Source organism: Drosophila arizonae, chromosome 4 (assembly GCF_054131065.1).
Source record: "Drosophila arizonae isolate 15081-1271.41 chromosome 4, UAZ_ARI_1.0, whole genome shotgun sequence".
NCBI classification, from domain to species: Eukaryota; Metazoa; Arthropoda; class Insecta; order Diptera; family Drosophilidae; genus Drosophila; species Drosophila arizonae.
Window position 1 is genome coordinate 12,618,177 of NC_142924.1, and position 20,931 is coordinate 12,639,107.

The 20,931-nt window shown below is 43.3% G+C and overlaps 5 protein-coding genes across 11 annotated transcripts in view; 3 read left to right on the forward strand and 2 right to left on the reverse strand.

Moving 5' to 3' along the window:
• Window positions 1-168: 168 nt before the first annotated feature.
• Window positions 169-1,592, forward strand: LOC108612306 (uncharacterized). Its single transcript, XM_018005184.2, has 2 exons — window positions 169-618; window positions 681-1,592. Exons 1-2 carry the CDS (start codon window positions 169-171, stop codon window positions 1,515-1,517), a joined length of 1,287 nt encoding a protein of 428 aa, XP_017860673.2. The 3' UTR covers window positions 1,518-1,592.
• Window positions 1,593-1,786: 194 nt separating this feature from the next.
• On the forward strand, window positions 1,787-5,687 carry LOC149269141 (uncharacterized). Its single transcript, XM_089466921.1, has 2 exons — window positions 1,787-2,338; window positions 2,389-5,687. Exons 1-2 carry the CDS (start codon window positions 1,922-1,924, stop codon window positions 3,292-3,294), a joined length of 1,323 nt encoding a protein of 440 aa, XP_089323047.1. The 5' UTR covers window positions 1,787-1,921; the 3' UTR covers window positions 3,295-5,687.
• On the reverse strand, window positions 3,875-5,941 carry Acadvl (Acyl-CoA dehydrogenase very long chain). The gene has a single exon (XM_018008696.2). It carries the CDS (start codon window positions 5,879-5,881, stop codon window positions 3,998-4,000), a length of 1,884 nt encoding a protein of 627 aa, XP_017864185.1. The 5' UTR covers window positions 5,882-5,941; the 3' UTR covers window positions 3,875-3,997.
• A 67-nt stretch (window positions 5,942-6,008) lies between these two features.
• LOC108614471 (zinc finger Y-chromosomal protein-like) lies at window positions 6,009-7,734 on the forward strand. The gene is made up of 2 exons (XM_018008613.2): window positions 6,009-6,611; window positions 6,677-7,734. Exons 1-2 carry the CDS (start codon window positions 6,153-6,155, stop codon window positions 7,496-7,498), a joined length of 1,281 nt encoding a protein of 426 aa, XP_017864102.2. The 5' UTR covers window positions 6,009-6,152; the 3' UTR covers window positions 7,499-7,734.
• Window positions 7,735-7,763: 29 nt separating this feature from the next.
• Window positions 7,764-20,931, reverse strand: part of LOC108614472 (uncharacterized) — an 81,521-nt gene continuing 68,353 nt past the window's right edge. For all 7 annotated transcript variants that reach the window (XM_089466924.1, XM_089466925.1, XM_089466923.1 and 4 more), the window contains 4 exons: window positions 18,281-18,383; window positions 13,670-13,692; window positions 9,202-9,536; window positions 7,764-9,130 (listed from right to left, as the gene is read on the reverse strand). In XM_089466924.1, the coding sequence (XP_089323050.1) occupies window positions 8,786-9,130; window positions 9,202-9,536; window positions 13,670-13,692; window positions 18,281-18,383 (806 nt within the window). In that variant the 3' untranslated portion in view covers window positions 7,764-8,785. The remainder of the gene's footprint in view (window positions 9,131-9,201; window positions 9,537-13,669; window positions 13,693-18,280; window positions 18,384-20,931) is intronic.

The window sequence follows — 20,931 nt, forward strand, 5'->3', positions numbered from 1 at the left end:
ATTAGGGAGCAGTGTTGTAAAGTGCCATAGTTGCATCAACAACTAACAGTGCGCGTTGCTTAGCACTGCTGCAATCAGCTGATGGCAACATAAACAAAAATAAATATCGCGCTTCACACTGATCAGCAAAAGTGCTTTAAATTGATTTCAATTAAGCTAACTGGCCAGATGTCCAATTCGTCCAAGTGCCGTGTGTGCACTTGCTCTCTCGATGCAGCTGCGGTATGCTATGATATGCGCAAGTTGCCCAAGCTGGCGCACAAGTTCGTCACTTGCACGGATTTGTCCGTGTCCGATGAGACGCGGTTGCCCAGCGAGCTGTGCCGCGCCTGCCGTGACCAACTGGAACGTTTGTATGCATTTCGGGCTAAGTGCATAGCAGCCGACACGAAATGGCGCATGGAATTACTAGCATTTTGCGCCGATGATGAGCAGCAAGCTGAGACTGTTGAGGCAACAAGTCCTGACCAGGAGCGTAGTCAGTCGAGAGTAGAAGCAGAGGAAAGTCAGGCTGATAAACTGATGGCAACAGCTGAAGCAGAAGCCGCGGCGGAGGAGACAAAAATAGACGAAGCTCAACAACAAAAGTCAGTCGGATCGGAACAGGCTTCCGAACAGGTAAGCAATTTGATTTGGAATATCTCACTCCTAAGCTGATCCCAATCTTGGTTTCTTTTTAGAGCTCCTTGGTTAAGCCACCCAAGTCCATATACAAATGCGACATCTGCGATACACAGTTCCTTGAGGAGCATCGCCTGCAAGCACACAAACGCCAGCATGGACTTATGCCCTATCCCTGCCCGGAGCCGGGCTGTGACCGAGGCTACAGCCACAAGAATACGCTTAGCGTGCACATGCGCAAGTGCCACAAGTTGGGCAAGGAGCACAAGTCGCACGTTTGCGAATACTGTGGCAAAACGTTCGACACACTGTGGCGCCTTAAGAATCATCGCTTCACCCACAAGGACAAGTCGGAGCTGCCGTACGTTTGCGAGGATGCGGACTGTGGCCAACGCTTCTCCAGCAAGCAGCTGCTTAAGGTGCATATGATGCGCCATGCGGGCATCAAGAACTACAGCTGCACCCACTGCGGCGTGCAGAAGACGACGCGCACTGAGCTCAAGATTCATCTCAACTATCATACGCTTGAGCGCACCTATTGCTGTCGCATCTGCTCGAAGGTGTGCAACAGCTCCAGCAATCTCAACCTACACATGCGCAGCGTGCACGAGCGTGATCGTGCTCGCTCCTTTGCTTGTAGGTACTGCGGTCGCACCTTCACACAGCCTGTCCTACGCAAGCAACACGAGCTGATCCACACCGGCGAGAAGCCACACGAGTGCCCAGAGTGTGGACGACATTTCAGACAAAAGGGCGCTCTACGCACACATCGGAGAATACATAAGCGGGAGAGCACCGAATCCAGTGAGAAAGTAGCAACATCTCCGAGTGAGACAGCTTCGGGAAACTGTATTAAAAATGTGTCAGAAAGTATGGCACCTGATTATACTAAGTAAATTAAGATGCATTTACAATTAAAGTTGATATTATAATTTATAAAGTAAATATAATACGTAGTCTACTAAAACTAATATATTTTTATCCGAGTTCTTTTGCAAACCTGATATATCACGTCTTCGAGAGAGCGAACACTTCTGTTACTCTCACCATCTTGCTCATCTCTATCGCCTTCACAGCTGTTGCTCGCATACATAAACAATACAAATACCGCTGGCATACTGACTCATCAGCACTGTAAGAGGCGTAAGTCACTGTTAACTATACAGTCACTGTTAACACTACCGCTCATCTCTATCGCTGCACAGCTGTTTTAGGCATACATAAACAATAACAAAAAGCGTTTTCTTGTGAGAATTGCAGACTTTGTGATTTACACGTTACAAAAGCTTAAATTTAGCCTATGACGTCAGCAATTCCGTCAACAAAGTGCCGCGTTTGCATTTGTGCACTCGACGCAGCTGTGTGCAGCTATGATATGCGACAGTTGCCCGACTTGGCGCACAAATTCGCGACCTTGACAGATTTATCACTCTCCCAGTCGGAGTCTGAGCAACAGCAACAACTGCCAAGTGAGCTGTGCCAAGTTTGCTTTGAGCAGTTGGAGGAGTCGTATGCATTTCGTAGCAAATGCATAGCAGCCGATGCACAATGGCGCTTAGAATTATCTTCAAATATCCCTTCAGAGGATATAGAGAAGAATCCGGGCACAACAGAAGCACTGCATGAATTGGCCAATGAAGAGACTGAAATAGAATTACCCCAAGTAGAATCTGCCGTTGAGAATGCAATAGTAGCTGTAGAAATAAGTGGAGCACAGGTAAGACCAATAATCATTTGCGAAACCTTCACTAAACATTTGATTTTCAGGAATTGTCATCTAAGGATTTAGATTCGTGCAACGTTTGTGGCATGCGTTTCTCGACGCAGCATCGCTTGATCGCCCACCAGCGTCAACACAAAGGCCTGGCGCCTTATCCCTGCACAGAGGAGGGCTGTGATCGAGCATTTAAACGTTATCATGGCCTGTCGGAGCACCTGAAGGAGCACTTGGTCACCAGCCGCTTCAGCTGTGAGCAGGAGGGCTGCGATAAGGTCTATCGGCATAAGCCCACGTTAATCATGCACATGCGCAGGTGCCACAAGCTGGGCCCGGAGCTGAAGTCCCATGTATGCGAGTTCTGTGGCAAGGTCTTCAATTCCAGTTCGGTGCTCAACGATCATCGCTACACGCACAAAGACCAGTCCGAACTGCCGCACGCCTGCCAGGAGACGAACTGTTCGCGACGCTTCTCCAGCAAAGAGAAGCTGAAAGTGCATCTGATGCGCCATGCGGGTATCAAGAACTTCAGCTGCCCCTATTGCGGCATGCGGAAGACTACGAGAAACGAGCTGAAGATCCATATGAACTATCACACGCTGGAGCGCACCTGGCCCTGTCGCTTCTGCTCAAAGGTGTGCAACAGCTCCGGCAATCTGAAGATGCATGTCCGTGCAGTGCATGAGCGTGCGCGGGACTACGCCTGTAGCTACTGCGAGCGCCGGTTCGCCAAGGCAGACACCCGCAAATACCACGAGATGACGCACACCGGAGAGAAGCCCTTCGAGTGCGAGGAATGCGGCAAGCGTTTCACACAGCCCGCAGCTCTACGCACCCATCGCAAGATCCATGAGCGACAGCGCACGGACTCTAACACCATAACGTATACGCTCTTGCTGACAGCGCCAAGTGACACAAATGCCGCTGGTGTGGAGCAGGCGAATGAATGCAGTTAATACTAGATCTCTTATATATTAGAAGCGTTTATCTATATATAGATGAGTGTGTGTCTATCGAGTCACTTGAAGACGTCAAGTAAAGATTGCGGACTTTGTTTAGACAGCCCAATCAGTTGTTTGCTGCTAAAAATACAATCGAATTTTGCTAATCTCTATAAAGGGTATCAGCAAACGCAGCCTTTACTGTCGATCTATCTATAGACATCTTAATCAATGCCAAATTCCAAAGTTCCTTAGTACAGTAATCCCATGGAACAGCAGATATAATATAAAATTAAATTTATAATTATACTATAGTTATTTATCTATAAATATATTTCTATAAATGTCTAAAATTTATTGAGGTATACCGGAATTCCTCAGTCTACTATATTTGCTATAATATAGAATACCCCATATCGTGATGTCTATCGATTTTCTAATTGAACTGGCCTTCGCTGCATGCCGAATGACGACTTTAGTTTAGATTTTATAGCTGCGCACTATATAGTATATGTGTTTCATCAACATCTACATGAATAAATTGAACTTTGTTCATCTCAGCTCTGTCAGTGGGTTATACAAATTCCAAAGTATATTTGTTATTTACTTAAATCTTTATTTTGAAATTCATTAAACAGAATATGAGGACAAATAAAATTCGCTAATGAATGGATTAGATACATGGATTAGGTGTTCGCTAATTACGTTTGATCGCAATTCAATTCAGATCGATGACGCCAGTTGAGTGGACGCCATCCTGTTCGCAGATTTTTTTCGCTATTGTAGATAACAATTTGTTCTCGCTTTGGATCTGGGATGAGGTCGCTTTCCTCAGATGCTGGAAGACTCGTTCGGTAGCCTGGTTGGCCAACGCTTTGGTTAGGTTGAGTTCGTGCTCCGCCGTGGGCAGATTAAGTTTCGCAGCTCGTGTGGATCGGGAGAGGGTTGCTATCATGGCATAGATGTCGATGGCGGAATTGGCCAGGTGATTCAATACGATCTGTTCGTTGATGATATTCTTGTTGTACTTCATCAGCACCTCCTCGGTGGTGCGGCCAAAGAGATCGATGCAAGAGGCCGCCTTCTTCGCCGACTCCTGCAGCTCGGGCACAACGAAGGCGCTCAGATCGACGCCGCCCAAGCCAATCGTTGATGTTGCACGCCTCGATGCCTCCTTGAAGATGAAGCCCAGGTTCGCCGAGGGATTCTTTAAAGCGCGCTGCAGCTCCTTCAAATGGTTGCCAGCGTACTGGACGCCAGAGAGCGCGACGAACAGGCGAAGCACCTCGTTGGTGCCCTCGAATATGCGGAAGATGCGCAGATCTCGCATGATGCGCTCCAAGCCGGTCTCCTTCATGAATCCCATGCCACCCAGAATTTGGATGGCTTCGTCTGCAACGTACCAGGCGCATTCAGAGGCGTACACCTTCGATATGGCCGTCTCCAAATGGTAATCCTGGCTGCCCGAGTCCATGTTTTGGGATATCATGAACGCCATCGATTCCGTCGCATATTGCAGTATATTCATGTTGACCAACTTCTCCTGGATGGTTCCGAATTCCTTGATCTTTTGGCCGAATTGCGTGCGATTGTTGGCATGCGCCGTCGCGATCTCGATGCACTTCTTCATCGTTCCGGATAAGGTGGCGCCCATGCCGAAGCGTCCACTGTTCAGAATGTTCACAGCCACCTTGAAACCTTCGCCTTCCTTGCCGAGCACGTTTTCGATGGGAATCTTGACATCCTCGAAGTACACCTCGGCTGTGTTCGAGGCCTTGATGCCCATCTTCTTTTCGGGCGCACCGTTTGTGACACCACCGAAGGAACGCTCCACAATGAACGCAGTCACCTTGTCCTTCTTCTCGCCAGTCTTTTTGTCGATTTGCTCGGTTTGGGCGAACACAGTCATCACATCGGCCAGGCCACCATTGGAAATCCAGATCTTGGAGCCATTCAGAATATAGTATTTGTTGTCTGCAGTCTTCACTGCCCGGCTGCGAATGGAATTGGCATCCGAGCCGGAGCTAGGCTCGGTTAGAGCAAAGGCAGCATAAACCTGCTCGGACGCCACCTTAGGCAAGTACTTCGCCTTCTGCTCTGGCGTGCCATACAGCAGGATGCCCTTGAATCCAATGCTCTGGTGGGCGCCCAGTGTGATGCCCAGACCCAGATCGTTTGCTCCCACTATCTGGCACAGGCGCGCATACTGGGTGTTGTTCATGCCCAGACCTCCGTACTCGCTGGGCACTTGAATAGCCATGCCACCGAGCTCCCAGAGGGCGTCCAGTGTTTTATCATCGATGACGGAATTTTCATCGTTGCGCGCAGCATTGTTGACATCGGAGAAGAACCTTTGGAACGGATCCAGCATGCTGTCCGTGGTCTCCTTTTGTTCCAATGTCAAGACATCGGGGTAGGGGAAAACTTGTTTCGAGACCAAATTGCCACGAAAGATGTTGGCCATGAAAGACTCATTTTCTCTTTTTGGCTCTTTTTTCGTTTCACTTTCGAGTTTCCTTTTGGGCACCGCCGCAGAGTAAAAACGAGTTTTAGAAATATCTAAAATTAATTTGCGCGTTCCGTGGCTATTTAGTTTCAACATTTTAGCAAAACTCGACTGAACTTTGTACCTAAACGTAAACAATGAATGGGGGGTGACCTGTTACATTCAACAGGTATTTTAAAGTACTGTTAAGTATTTTTCTGGTCACTGTTACCCTTAACAGTGAGTTATCGATAGTCGTCACTCGATAGTTGTTGACCAGCGTGTTACCAGACATACTGTAAAGTTTAGAGTGTAAACACACAAAGCAAACAAACAAACGAAGTTTAGCTATTTATTTAAATGTAATCAATTAATTAACATCAAATCGATGAGCTCTTTCACCAAATGCCGTATCTGTATTTGCGCCATTGATGCAACTGTTGGCAGCTACGATATGCAGAAACTGCCTCTCGTGGCGCACAAGTTTGTTACCTGCACCGATCTCGCTGTGGAGGTGCATGAGCGAGTGCCCAGCGTGCTGTGCCAGGCGTGCTTCCACCAGCTGGACCAGCTCTATGCATTCCGTGCCAAGTGCATAGCAGCTGACACGAAATGGCGAATGCAAATACTGGCATTCTGTGACGATGAGGAGCCCACATACGACTTGGAGGCGACGCCCACAACAGTGGAAGTTGTGGAACTGAAGCTAGAGCAGAGCAACAAAAAGAAGGTTGAAAAACGGGTGGAAAGCAGATGTGAAACGACTGCAACAGATATCGATTCGGATCATTGCCATACATATGAACAGCTTGAGCAGCTCGACGAGGAGGACGTGGACGATGTTACAGTGAGAAATCAAGAAATTTTCCAGTAATATTAGATTGATCTATCAGAGGCATTGCACTTTTTTAGAGTAACTCACCGCAGCCACCCAAAGAGGTCTTCAAATGCAACATCTGCGCAGCACAATTCCTAAATGAGAAGCGCCTGCAATCGCACAGCCGGCGACATGGACAGATGCCCTATCCCTGCACCGAACCAGGCTGTGGCCATGGCTATAGCCACAAGCATACGCTCTCTCTGCACATGCGCAAGTGCCACAAGCTGGGGAAGGAGCACAAGTCACATGTGTGCGAGTTCTGTGGCAAAGTCTTTGGCACCATGGCGCTGCTCAAGAACCATCGCTTCACCCACAAGGACAAGCTGCAGCAGCCTTTCGCCTGCGAAGAGCCCAGCTGTGAGCGACGTTTCGCCACCAAGCAGCTGCTCAAGATACACATGATGCGCCATGCGGGCATCAAGAACTACACTTGTTCATATTGTGGCGTGCAGAAGACGACGCGCACCGAGCTCAAGATCCACCTGAACTATCACACGCTGGAGCGCACCTATTGCTGTCGACTCTGCTCCAAAGTATGCTACAGCTCCAGCAATCTGAACAAGCATATGCGTACGGTACACGAGCGAGCGCGGAACTATACCTGCCGCTACTGTGAGCACGCATTCGCTCAGCCGGAGACGCGCAATCAGCACGAGCTTATCCACACGGGCGAGAAGCCACACGGATGTCCAGAATGTGGCAGACACTTTAGACAAAAGGCAGCACTGCGTGCTCATCTCAAAATACACACGCGACAGCCTAAGCAGACAGATTCGACAATTGAAATCGAAACGCTCGTGGAGATTGAAGATGCTAGCGGTGTGCTGCAAGGCGAAGATCTAGAGTATGGTTGAGGGAGGGTAAATGAAACAATTTAGGGGTATTCGAAAGCAGATCACATAGAGAGTGATGTAAAAAGAACAAAAGAAGGCATCTAATAAGAGAAGCTAGACATCTCGCAGAGCCAGAGAGAGAGTTTATCAAAGACTTGTGAAGTAAAACACAGTTGTGTATTTTGGGATTCAGAATGTAAATAGCAATAGTTTTTTATTATATATATGTTTTTTTTTTTTTTTTTTTTTTTTTTTTTTCAACTAAAACAAAAATGTACAAAAATTAAATTACTACTAAAATCTAAAATACATACTCGTATGTCTACTAATTTTTATATGCTTGGAAAATCGCCTGTGTATACATGTATGCAAAATTCAGTTATTTATATTGAGTTAATGCTGTAGTATGTAAATGATATGATGTGCTACGTGGAGTTGTTAGAGATAGCTGAGAGCCCAGTTAAACGGATATATATATTAAATATATGTGTGTGTATGTTTCATGCAGTATAAATAATTCTTGTGTGTGTTTCGTAAATAGTCGTAAATACTTTTATTTTCTTATTTTTCTTGCATTAAAATCGTTGTAAATATGTTTTTCCCTTTGCTTCGTTTATAGATATTGTATATATAGTATATTTCCTGTAAGCATAAATTCATTTCGCTGTAAATATGTGTGTGTGTGTGTGAGCGTGTATATATGATAATATGATTTTGGGTACATTGTTGGGTTGTTTTCGCTTAGACTTAGACTGAAATGCATTTCTCTCGCCTATTCGAAAAAAATGCTCATTGTTCGCTTTCCGGTTTTCCTGTTCTCCGTTTCTCTTTTCTCTTGCCATTTCTGTTTTACATTTTTAGAAAATGCTAAAGTACATAGAACATAAGAATATAGCATATTTAGGCTAAATATCACCCACGATTTAATCGCTGTTTAACACTATATATATATAGATATATATATGTGTGTATATATATATAGATATATTAAAACTAGATTTATAATACATGCTTGTATGTAAATCTGTCGTCCTATATTACAATTCAGACATAAACAAAAGACACAAATCGAGACTACGCTAACTCTAAGCTAGCATATGCTATAAATATAAATATTTATATATCCATACAGCTATTTGTATACTATTTATGTATATATATATATGTATATATAGATTGTGTTTAACGTAATTCATTAACATGTTAAGCTCGCATTTCTTAATCTCTCTCTACTTTTTTAAAGTCACATATCTCGTATATAAATTACAAATTAATTGCTCCTCCTCCTGCAGCTCCTGCTTCAGCTGCTCAGACATAGTCCGAGGGCACGGTGCTGGTGCTCGTCTCATTGATGGCTGCCAGACGTGGCATGCGTCGTTGCGTCATGGCAGCATCGTTCGGCGCCAGCCCAGTGGTGGTGGCCACGCCTCCAACGCCGTTGCCACCGCCAGCGCCGCCGCCGCCGCCGTGGTGCTCCCAATTGGGCAACGGCTGCGACATGACATTCAGACCAACAATCTCATAGGCGCCCTGATTGCTGCCACTGGCGCCGCCCGGCATGGCGGTGACGGACAGATCCGAGTAGTAGGCGCTGCTCGGCGCTGACGAGACGACCATGGGAATGTCTTGCTCGTGTGCCTGGAAATTGTATTTCTGTGGACGAGAGGGCAATCAAAGCAGTTAGCTGGAGCTGAGGCTGATATTCTTAGGCTAGTTGAACTTACCTCGCCACACTGACTGTACGCCGTATTCTGATACGACGGGTTTGCCGAACGCACCGATTCGCGATCGAGTTCCGCATAGAGTGCTTCGCTGACGCCCACCGGACTATATGCATCGTCCATGTGGGTATAATGATTCTCGGCCGGAGATGTCGATGGCGGCCCAATCTGATCCGGGCCCGCCGACGAGCGTCGACTGCCGCCCAGCCAGGTCCAGACGCCCGAGTTGCTTGTGGGCCGGCGTATGCTGTCCGCCGAATGCTTTATGGAGATCGGCGAACGATTCTGGCCGCCACCGTTGCGATTGTTACGACACCACCACGGCTGTGGTCGACCACCTGTAAGAGTAGCACAAGCATATGTGGTGTGAGTAAGTTGCTTTGGTATTTTGAACATTTGGTGTTGGCTTAAAGCTAAATTGGAATTGGAATCGGATTGGGACTCGAATTCGAATTCGGATTCGCGGCAGCAATCTATGACATTTGGTTCTATAATCGGGAGATAAATCAAACATTCACCTCACATCGAACGCGACAGAGCAGCAAGCAGCAAACGGTAAACATTTAACAGCGAACAACAAAACAGAGAAACAAACAGCAAAACAAACAAAGCGTAAATTAAACGGCTGTCAACCGGCAGCGAGGTGGCACAGTTGCAGGCGAGTGTGTGGCAATGAGTAACGGGCGACTTGGCCAAAATGCCAAACATGTAAAGAAAGAAAGAGACAGAGAAACAAACAGAGTTTGGCGCAGACTGTGAGATCCTTTTGTAATCAGCTAGTGGGATCACAGTCCTTGGCATATATCATAAGTATAGAGAGACAGAGTTCAATGACCCCACATCCCACATACACATCCACATCCACACACACACATATAGGAAGTCTATAAAATGGGTATTCATTAGAGTTGTTTTTCATTTATGGTGTGCTTATCCGCTAACAGCATCTTTATAGACTCCTTTAGCCTTGTTATAGTAATTTCATTTCATTTCATAACCACAGCAAGACCAGTTCCCAGCATCCGCTGTGCCCACTGACCACAGCTCATCCAGCTCATCCACTTTGCCTAGCTGTTAATGAGTGCGGGCCTCGGGCTTCGGGCCTCGGGCCTCGGGCCTTACCTTTCACTCTCATTGCGCTCAAGCTTGGGTGATTGGGTGCTTAGGTGGTGCTTGGCTGCTTGAAGCGATCCAACTAATTAGCGGAATGCATACGCAACCACTTGCCACAGCCGATGGCAATTTTCCAAGCTATGCACATGCATAATGCAGCCATTTCGGTTGCTGTTTTAATGCTTATGATTTACGTACTGAAAGACTGCGTTTGTCCAGCTCTAGCTAGATATATTTACTTTTTATATACTATACTATGCTTATATGCATATATATGTCCACTCTGTGTCTCTGTTTGCTCTGGCGATTATTAACCCAAGCTTATCGTTAGTAGGTGCTCATATACATGCATTTTGTGCATGTCACAAACGCCAAAGACTTTGCAACTCGACTCCCAGCTGCTGCAACTGCGACTGCAGCTCGGACTTGCACTTCGATTCGGATGCGGACTTGGCGGCTAGTTGGCTTTAATAGCTGTTTCTTATGTTTTTTTTTTTTTTTTTGTTTCCTTCTATTTCTACTGTGTTAACGATGTTGCCTGTTTGCTACTGCAGCAATTGCATTGAACTTACGCTTATTGCTGACACAGTGCACAGCTGCACAGTGGTGCCAAAGCGAATGGCGTTCATTGCTTTATATTGTAATTAAAACGAAAATATAACATAAATAATAAATTAATAAATCATAAATAAAATAATAATAATAATAATAATAATAATAATAATAATAATAATAATAATAATAATAATAATAATAATAATAATAATAATATTAATAAATATTAATAAATATATGAGATAGTTTTAAATAATAAAAAAATCAGAAAAATTAATTTAAAAAATAAATCATAATTATTAATGATTAAACAAAAATGAATAATAATAAATATAATTAATTACTAAAGAAACAAAAATCATTAATAAATTAAAAAAAAATAAATAAATAAATAAAACAAATAACGATAAAAAAATAATTTAAAAAATTACAATTAAAATATATCATTAAAAAAAAAATTAAATAAATATTTAAAATAAAAAAAGCAAATGACGCATAGATAACAGCAGAAAAAAATTAAAATAAATTCCAAGCTCTAAGATAAATTTCCATTTCCTTAAATAGCCAGCCGAACTCCCCCAATTTGTTCGCTCAGCATATTTCACACAACTCTAACCCAGCTGCTGACCACTGTGCATTGGTAGCTGCCTAGTTGCAGCAACAGCTACCGCTGCATTGGCGCTTATCTCTGGCTGCTTATCTGCGTGCAGCGCCAGCGGCAGCAACGGCAGCAAAATTTTGTTAACAAAATATTTCGCAGCAGCTAGAAAAAGAAAAAAAACTCCGTGTTCGACTTGAACAGCAACCACAATAAATAATAATAATAATAAACAAACTAAACAGCCAAAAAAAAAAAAAAAAAAAAAAAAAAAAAAATAGGTATTAACGAGCATTTTGGAATTTAATGTGTGTTTTGCGTCGCGTTCGGCTCGGCGAAACAAGTCGCGCATATGACATGTGTAATGAAGTCTTAATAGTTGCACAGATAATGCCAATGGCTGTCAGCGCATTTGCTGGGGCTTGGGTCGGCGGCAAAATGTCGCATAGCTCTGTTCTTATCTGCGTATGCATAATTAAAATAATGTTACTCATACGACGCGTTGGCTGCCGTGATAATTGCACAGAGTTTGGCAGCAACTGCAATTGCAATTGTTTATTTGTTTCTCCATTTTTTCGGGGTGTTGCAATAAGCGTCGAGCATGGCATTTGGCCACAGCCAGAATTAACTTTTAAAGGTGTCTTTCGCTATTTACCATGCACTTTAATTATTTGCTTGATGTGCAAAAACATAATCAACTGGCTCTGGCGTGGCTTTAATGTGCTCCGAGCATTTTTCATTTTGGGCAATTGAAAAAGTTTTCACTGCGGCATTTTAAAAACTGTTTTTGGGCAATCGGCAATTGGGAATTGCCAATTGGCAGTCGGCAACTGGCGCCTGTCGACGACGACGACGACGGTGACGGCGACGTTGACGTTGACTTCGACATAATCACGCGCTTTAAAAGCTGCTGACAGTTTAACGATTTTGTGGGGATTGTTTGTTTTGTTGCTGTTGTCGTTGTTGTTGTTGTTGTTGTTTGCTGTTTGCTGTTTTCGCAACATGCAACCGTGCGTAGCAGCAGCAGCAACCAAAAAACAACAAAAGAAAGAAAAACTTTGGCCAAAAAAACAGCTAACGAAAAAACCAACAAGTGGAGATTTTCATGGGACAGCTAATTGGCTGCTGTGACATTAAATGCCGTCAACAATTTGTCCTGCATGTCGATGTCAGCACAGGGACGGTCAGACAGTGAAATTGGCGCCAATTGGAAAGAGAGAGTTGGCCCAAAGGGAGCACATGGTGGGGAATGAAAGGGCCGGCGTGTAGGAGTACGTTAGCTCGTTTGTCAATAATTCGCCTACTGTATAAAGAGAAACCAAAAGGAACGAAGGAAAACAAAAAACTGAACCGCGCGCGTCGAGCAACTAAATCAAAAAACAACAAACAAAAAACTCTTGTTGCACGATTTTTGAACGTGTTTAAGCCAGCCAGCCAGCCAGGCAGGCAGTCAGTCAGGCAGGCAGTCAGGCAGGCAGTCAGTCAGGCAGGAGAGGCCAATGCCAATAGCATATAGAGTCTCGAAAGAAAATTGTTAGCCTTTGCCTTAATTTGTCGACAAATTTTTCTTAAGATGCAAAATGCAGCCAGCGGCTCTTAGGGGGCACGTACACATCATCAGTTTCCATTTCAGCAGCATCTCAGATTTGTGGCACGAACGTGAACTTCATGCATTGTCGTCAAACTGAAAATTTGTAACAAGACCCAGCAGTCAAGAGCCAAGAGAAAACAAATTAAATTGTTGCCACTTGTGTCACAAAAAAAAAAAAAAAAAAGCAAAGGGAAGGGAAAGAAGAAGGAATTTCCGCGAATCGCATGCAAAGATAGAATTATGCAATTAAAAATGGCAATGCAAAGGCAAAAACGTAAAAGAAAGAGTACAGAATATGCCAAGAGGAAGACAGCAAAAAAAAAAAAAATATATATATATATATATACTCGGCCTGACTTGCTTAATTAATCAAACGAGGCAACCGAGAGACAAATGACTAATTGATCAGGTTTTCAATGCACGCGGAAAGGCTGAGATTTCTATGGGAACTGCATGAAAATTTATAAATCTTCCAAGCAGCCAATTTAGCATATTTATCTTAAATGCTTTAATAGACAGCAAATAGTAATTATCTATATTTATATAAATATATATATTGTATTTGTATATAGCAAGCCCCCGTCTTAGGTCCAGCAACTGGATTTTGCACTTACCATTGGCATTCGCTGATTTAATTCTGCAAAGATAAGAAGCGAACAGAATGTTGCAATTAATAAACATAAATTGGCGTTTAAGAATAACAGCAAAATATGGCTAAACATAAATTAGCGCACAGCAAAATGTCAAATTGTTCAATGCCAAGCCAGCGGACAACGAATGGCAAATGCCAAAACGAAAGACTTAGGACACAAACTTCGTTCTACGCAAATAAAAATTGGATTTTTTTTGTTTTTTGCGTGTGACACGCAGATAAACTACCGCAAAATATATGTATGAGCCGATAAGAATTCAACACAATTGCAACAGCAGCAACAACAGAAACAGCAACTGCAACAGCAACAACCACCATTTGTTGCAACACAAACGTTGCAGATTAGATTAGCGCTAGAAATCTGCGGATAAGCACAGAGCCGCGAAGAGGCTGAACCGGATTATCTTGGCCGATTTGTGGGCTGCTCTGTTCGGTTTGAATGTGGATGTCGTTTACTTGTTACCACTCGTTGCCTGCTGTTCCACAAATTCTGCTTTCAATTTGACTTCAAGCCGTTTTCTACCTCTTCTAACTGTTTTCGCTCATTGCCATTAACTTTGGCCCCGCCGCATATGCACTTGCCCCGTTTTTCTGGGTCAAGCTTCAAGCACGAACCTAATGGATATAGATTGTGCGTATCAATTAACCGTCCGCTGTCCGTCCGCTTGTAAGCTCCGTCCGTTTGATTGAGTGCAGCGCGGCATGCGGCTAAATGTTGCCCCTCGCTTTGCCTTGATCGATTATAATGTTAACTGGAGCTGAGCCGAGTCTAGTTCGATTTTTTGATTCGCATTTGCCTGCTTTTGATTTCTTCGTATATATTAGTGTGTGTGTGTGTGTGTGTGTATGAGTTTTTTCTCTTTTTGCAATTCAATTAAAGTGAACAAGCTCACCGTTCGAGCCAGTCATCGTCGTCTTGGGGGCCGTGCCTTTGCTTCTGCGCTAATTTTCCAAATGTTTTTCTTTTATTTTTCTGCAATTTTTTTTGTGTGTTTTTCCTTTATGTTCAATTTACGGTGCTTGTTTTTCGTCAGCAGCTCATTTTTTCTCTATTTTTTCTTATTCTGCTTTTTTCGCTATCGAGCTCCAAGCATGCTAATTGAACACGCCTTTTTATGTAGCTCGGCGCTGTTGCAGCTGCCTTAAACGTTTTCAACTTGAAATTTTTTTGGTTTTCTATCAAAATAGCAAATGCGAGCACGCAGCGACAATTTTGTGCAATTTAACATTGTTGTTGCCAAAACTGAAAGTGGGCTAGCTGCCTTGGCTCTAAATGTGTGGGCGGAAAAGCAGTTGAACTAAGTTTATTGTTAAGCAATTAAATCTAATGCGAAATGGATATGTGTAGCTGAAGAGACTGCATATGGGATGATTAGTGTTAGAGAAAGACCAGCTTGAAGAGCTGCTTAGTAGCATTGCGCTATGAAGGAAGTATTAAATGAAAGAGAGATAGAGAAAGAGAGGGAGAGTATTAGTAGTAGCAGCTCGTACAAAAAACGAAGTTGGACAGCGAGAGAATCGCTTCGACCGACTGTGGCTCATCGGCTAAGTACTTCACACGTGTGAAGCTCCAGCAGAGAGGCTGTACGAGCGGCATGAGATGCAGTCGGCATGTGAGATGAGAAACGAAACCGAAAGATTCCAATTGGCAGTGTTCTGAGAGTAATTAAAGAAATGAGAGTGGTATAGAGTCGGAGATGCCCACTACTACTGAATCACCTCACATATGAATATGCTTTATTATATTATTATACCCAAGTAATTATATGAGTCTTTGAGTAGAGAAAACTAGAAGTCTCTAGTAGAATATATATTTATATACATATTATTAGTATATAGAAGTGAAGGAAATTATATTTGTCACTGCTCTTATTAGTCAGTATATATATTATATATTATGATACGTTGAATATGCCAAGTCTTGATATGCCTTAAATGCATATAACACAAATGTATATAAAAAGCAGAAGGAGACCCCAAGAAAAGCACTAAATTTCTATTCAGCATCAACAGTCCACTCCCAGCACTTAAGCAAGCTCAACTACAATCTACCTAACTAATCTAACATTAGTCAAATACACGTAGTTAAACTGAAACCCCAAGAAACTAGGTCACTTCAGAGCACTCATCTACCGAGAACAACATGATTTACTTAGTTAAAATCAACTTGCTTTAGCGTCCACATGTCTTGCCGTGTAAAAAGAATTGTAGATCTGTGTTGTTCTAGTGGCCATCAACTGGCGCAACATCATTTATTTAACGCTCGTCACTTGGCTGAGCTGCAAGTAATTCGAGCTGCACAGTCAACATTTCAAATCAATGGGACGACTTTGAGTCTTTCCGACAAGTGGCTCGGCGAAAAGACATTTTAAAGTTAACCGCATTGCCAGCCATTACAGTGTCTAGACACTGAGCAAACATTGTCAGCCCGAATGGCAGGTGCCATTAAAACTCAACTTCTAAGGTGTCCACTAACAAATCATGAGTCGAACGAAAAAAAAAAAAAAAAAACCTAAAAAAACAGAAACACAAACTACCAGCTGCAGCAACTGCGACAACTGCGCTGCAACATGTGCCGAGCAAATTTATAGCGCCATTAGCCGATCGAGAACTGCATCAATATGCAAATAAGTGTAACCGATATTACATGTAATTGCCGCTAATTTGGCAGCCAACACGTCCGAGCACGACGCCCGAACCCGAACCCAAACCCCACTAACATGAAACGGTTGCAAAAACAGCAACTAACACAAAACTCGGCCTAACTGACTGACTAAAGCTGACGGCAAGGTGAGCAGCGTGACAATCCGATTGCTGCAGCAATCGGAGTGGAGGGGGCAGGCCAGCCACCACATGTGTCTGTCCCGAGTCCAGCTTAAATAATGACAAATCTAAGCTACACCAGCAGCGTGTGAATGCGTAGCCAAACATGCATCGTGTAACAGTTATGAGAACCCACACCACATACCCAAACCCCAACTCAGAGTCCAAACTGCATATCCAGCTGATTTGAACTGTCTGTGATATATTAGTTGCTGACTGTGCTTCGATGCTGTTTCGATTGTTGGACTGTGCTAATATACCCCACACAGTGAGCGTAGCTTAAGGCATAAGGCATAAGGTTTCTTCTTGCCATAGCTATATTTTAGCAGCTGTTTAGTATATCCAGGCTATGCAGCTGTACAAATATCTAATAACATGTGTCACTTGATTATGAATCATTGAAAAAATTATATGAAAATTCTATATAAGCATATTTATCAGCAATTTTTGAGCTACTATAAACAGTTGATATATTTTTACTATATATACACACACACAATATATATGTATATAAATATAATGTAATATTGTATACATATATTCACACATATTCTCTGCTCTTTTTGATACTCAACTCAAGCAAACTCACAGCTGAATTGGCCTGCTTTTATTTACTGTTAAATCTCTATAGGGTATTCTCGCAGTCGTCTACTGCTCAAGCCAATTGTTTTTCACTTGTCTTGGCATTGTGTTTGTTGCCTTGTGCATTTGTTTGTTTTGCTTTGGCAAATTATTTGCGAAATTAATTTTATGCAAACATGCCGCCAAAATACAACAACATGACAATTTAATTGGACGCGACATGTGGCTAGCGTTCGATTGAAAGGCAACAACGTCGACGTCGACGTCGACAGCGGCGCCTGCGCAAACGAAAAGTTTGGTTAATTTTGGAGCTCGCGTGTTGCCCACGCCCGCGCACACTCGCCCCTGCGCTGCCCGCACAGCCCCTGCACTTGACACAACTTATTTGCCTATGGAATCGGCAAATGAATGTCCATTTAAATGTATCTTGTCGCGATTATGTGTGTGTGTGTGAGTGTGTGAGTGAGTGAGTGACCCACTCTATGGCTACAAAAGCATGGCCTGTGGCAAGTACGCTGCCTCGCATAATTGTTGTTGTGAGTGTTTATTTTAAAGAGCAATTAAGTAATAAAGCAATTTCATGTTCTTTTGTTTTGTGCCACGATTATTTGTGCCGCTATTCTGGCCGCTAGGGGGCGCTTCAAAGGCTGCTTTCGGTGGGCGTTTAATTGAATTGCCGTTCGCTGTTGTGTGGGCAAATACATTGTAAATTTAGCAATATATATAAGTATGTACATACAAACATACATATATTACATATTCGCACTGCCTGTACATATATTCAATTTGTCTTGGCGCTGTGTAAATGTCGCTGCATGACGGATCGCTGGGGTCGGCTTGAGGTCTGAGTTGAACGTCCGTGGCTATGGGAGAGCAGAGACTGGGCACTCAGGCACTCAGGCACTGAGGCACTCATATCGAACACGTTTTCTATATGGGCATAGAGTATGTGTGGCAAGATATATGCTTATGATGACTAATTGTCGTATTTTTCTAGCTAAATGCCAAAATGTGTCTATTTATTAGCATTTTTATTTATTGCTCGCTGTTTGTCTTAGCCAATTAATTTGAATTGTAAATTTATGCGCTTGCTAGCTGGCTTTTATTGCCCCAAAAATGGTGCTAACACAGTTATCACATTCGAACAATATTATATAGCCATACATACCTTCTACATCTTAGAAATATGACCATTACAATAGCACCTATAAGACCCGATATGATTGAGACTACAATTAGGGTGAATACCCATCCAAGCTCGCCAGTGGTATCTGCAAGAGAGCCATAAAACAAATTCAATTAAAACACAAATGAAATGAGTACGCACACCAGATGATCCGGCCGGGAAGGCAGGTGTAATGCTTTTATGATTATGCAATTTTTATAGCGCGATGGCGATAAAAATGATAAATTTATACAAAAATGATGAAAAAAAGCAGGTTATGAATATGTATATAAAGATACTAGATAGATAGATATGTATCAGAAAGGTGTTTCGTTGACTAGCTGTAAAAGCAGCAGAAAGATAAGTAGAAGAACAAGATGCAAGTGGAACGTATAATGAAAATTCGTGAGTGAAGTCAATTAGGCGCCATCAAAGAAGTTGGTGATGTGCAGACGATTAAAACTGTTCTCAAAACTGAAATTAAACAAGAAAATTGCAAGCTTCTCTCTCACTCTCTCTCTCTCTCTCTATCTCTCTTGCTCTTGGGCTCTCTCACGCTTTTCAGCACAGCCTGCGCTCTCTCACTCTCACTCATTTAACGATGCAAAATTAATTACAAACTTTATTATCTTAACAACTTGAGGCTGCCAGCCGACATTGGCCCCGCTGGTGATTTAGAATATTTATGGCCTCAGCTAAATGAGGCAAGCAAGCAGGCAGGAGGCTACGGCCGTGTGGACAATAAGGGTCAGAAGTCAGTCGATGTAGCGAGACACATGCGACTGCGTTTTGACCCTTTTACGGCCTAGACTTTATCTAGCTGCGGGCATCTGCAAAGGGCTGAGCGGGCTGGAGGGGCGAGGGGGCGAGGGTGCAAAGCTGCTGAGGTGGTGGTAACTATGCCAAAAAGGTTAATTTCAGCAAACAGAAATCAACACGCATATAAATATTACAGACAGCCCTCGCAATTGCCACGTTCCACGTCCTTTTGATAAAAGCCGGCGAAAATTGTAATAGCTCCGTGCATCAAGCAGCAGATAAGCTCAAGTAGCCGAAAATCATTCTAAGAGTAGAGTTGAGCCCACTAACTGAATACTGTATACTCTATAGAGTCAATGAGAGATGAAGAGAAGAGCAATATGAAGGTGAGTCAATGATAAATCGAGTGAGCTGATTTTTGGAATAGGTTTAGAAATTGAAGGATATTTTCTATATCTTATCTTATATTGGCCATCTATATATATATATTTAATATATAGATGACCAATATAAGATAAGTCTATGATAAATTGACTGGCTTTCAGCTGAGGTGTTCATTGACTGCTGAAGCTGTTCAATCATATATATACTATAATAGTATTACTATTTATAACATACAAAATATATACAAACATTTCCTACACGTAACATCGTTCTCCTTCATCTCATCTCACAGCAAACTTCACAGCAATTCGGTATTGTCGGACATATAAAACTTAGTAGAGCATATAATTAGCTCATAGATTAAATTTTGAATGAGTTTGAGGAATGGACCCTTGCACAGCATAACTTTAGCCTATTTCGTTTGAAATATGTGGGTTGCTGTTTTTTTTGTTCACTTTTCTTTGGTTTTTGTGCGTCAAGTGATCAGGTGGGTCACCTTGGCAGCTATCTCGTTATCCCAGTTGTCAGCTGTTTAAATATTTATGCTGACGGTGCTATAGTGAAAGCAAATGCCATTATATTTTGGCCCAGCTTCCGCTATGGCCGGCCAACCCCCGCCGCCTCCTGCTGACCCTTGGTCAGAGCGACCTTCCATTGTCTTGCGCGTAATAATTCAATTGGCCGAAAACTTAGCCACGAGGCGAACGCGGTGCGCAGCGTAATTAATAACAAAGAGAACGAATGGAAAGTAATTTAGTGCACACTCGTTCACTCTCTATCTCTCTCTCTCTCTCTCTCTCTCTCTCTCTCTCTCTCTCTCTCTCTCTCTCTCTCTCTCTCTCTCTCTCTGTGAAATGAGGATGTGGGCGTGGCTGGGTCAGCGGAAATGGTCTAATAAGCGGCGCCTCATGAAAGTGTTGGAAAAAAGCGCGTTAATTGCGGCAAGTTGTTAAGCCCGTAGACCAATAAAAAAGCAGCTAAAGAAACTAGTTAGCAGTGCCGCTATAGGGCTCATAATATTCGACAATCAGGAACAGCTTTGGTCATATGTAAAGTCGCAACGGCGGCTGCTCCTCTGTAGTTAACTTCCGATTTTCTACTGACAAGATATCAAAGTGAATAGCCCTGGCTAGAGGAGAGTTGGGAATTAAACTCGAGCCCGCTGAGTTTGTTGTCGGATGCTGTCAGACAAGCATGTTGGCAACAGGATCGTAAAGTTCCACTTGGGACTGACGCAAGTTATGGCCCAGTTGCCGTTGCCATTGCCATTGGCATGGCTGTTGCTGTTGCTTGGCTTTAACAGACTCCCGTTTTGGGGAGGGGAGCCCTTTACTTGACTCTACTTAACTTATTTATTCGCCATTCGCCAAAGGGGCTCCAAACAGCCGAGCAACATGCAACAGGTGTGCGTTGCTTCACGCAATGGCAACAGTCAGCTGGAGAGAGACAGGGAGAGGGAGAGTAAGAGAGAGCGGGAATAGCTGTTGAGCTGTTCAGTCGACCTGGTCAGC

What these genes read in the sequence shown, in the direction of transcription:
- LOC108612306 (XM_018005184.2), top strand. Translation starts at nt 169, where the DNA reads ATGTCCAATTCGTCCAAGTGCCGTGTGTGCACTTGCTCTCTCGATGCA. An exon ending in CGGAACAGGCTTCCGAACAG is followed by an intron (nt 619 to 680) that starts GTAAGCAATTTG and finishes GTTTCTTTTTAG; the next exon opens with AGCTCCTTGGTTAAGCCACC.
- LOC149269141 (XM_089466921.1), top strand. Translation starts at nt 1,922, where the DNA reads ATGACGTCAGCAATTCCGTCAACAAAGTGCCGCGTTTGCATTTGTGCA. An exon ending in TAGAAATAAGTGGAGCACAG is followed by an intron (nt 2,339 to 2,388) that starts GTAAGACCAATA and finishes TTTGATTTTCAG; the next exon opens with GAATTGTCATCTAAGGATTT.
- Acadvl (XM_018008696.2), bottom strand. Translation starts at nt 5,881, where the DNA reads ATGTTGAAACTAAATAGCCACGGAACGCGCAAATTAATTTTAGATATT.
- LOC108614471 (XM_018008613.2), top strand. Translation starts at nt 6,153, where the DNA reads ATGAGCTCTTTCACCAAATGCCGTATCTGTATTTGCGCCATTGATGCA. An exon ending in AGGACGTGGACGATGTTACA is followed by an intron (nt 6,612 to 6,676) that starts GTGAGAAATCAA and finishes GCACTTTTTTAG; the next exon opens with AGTAACTCACCGCAGCCACC.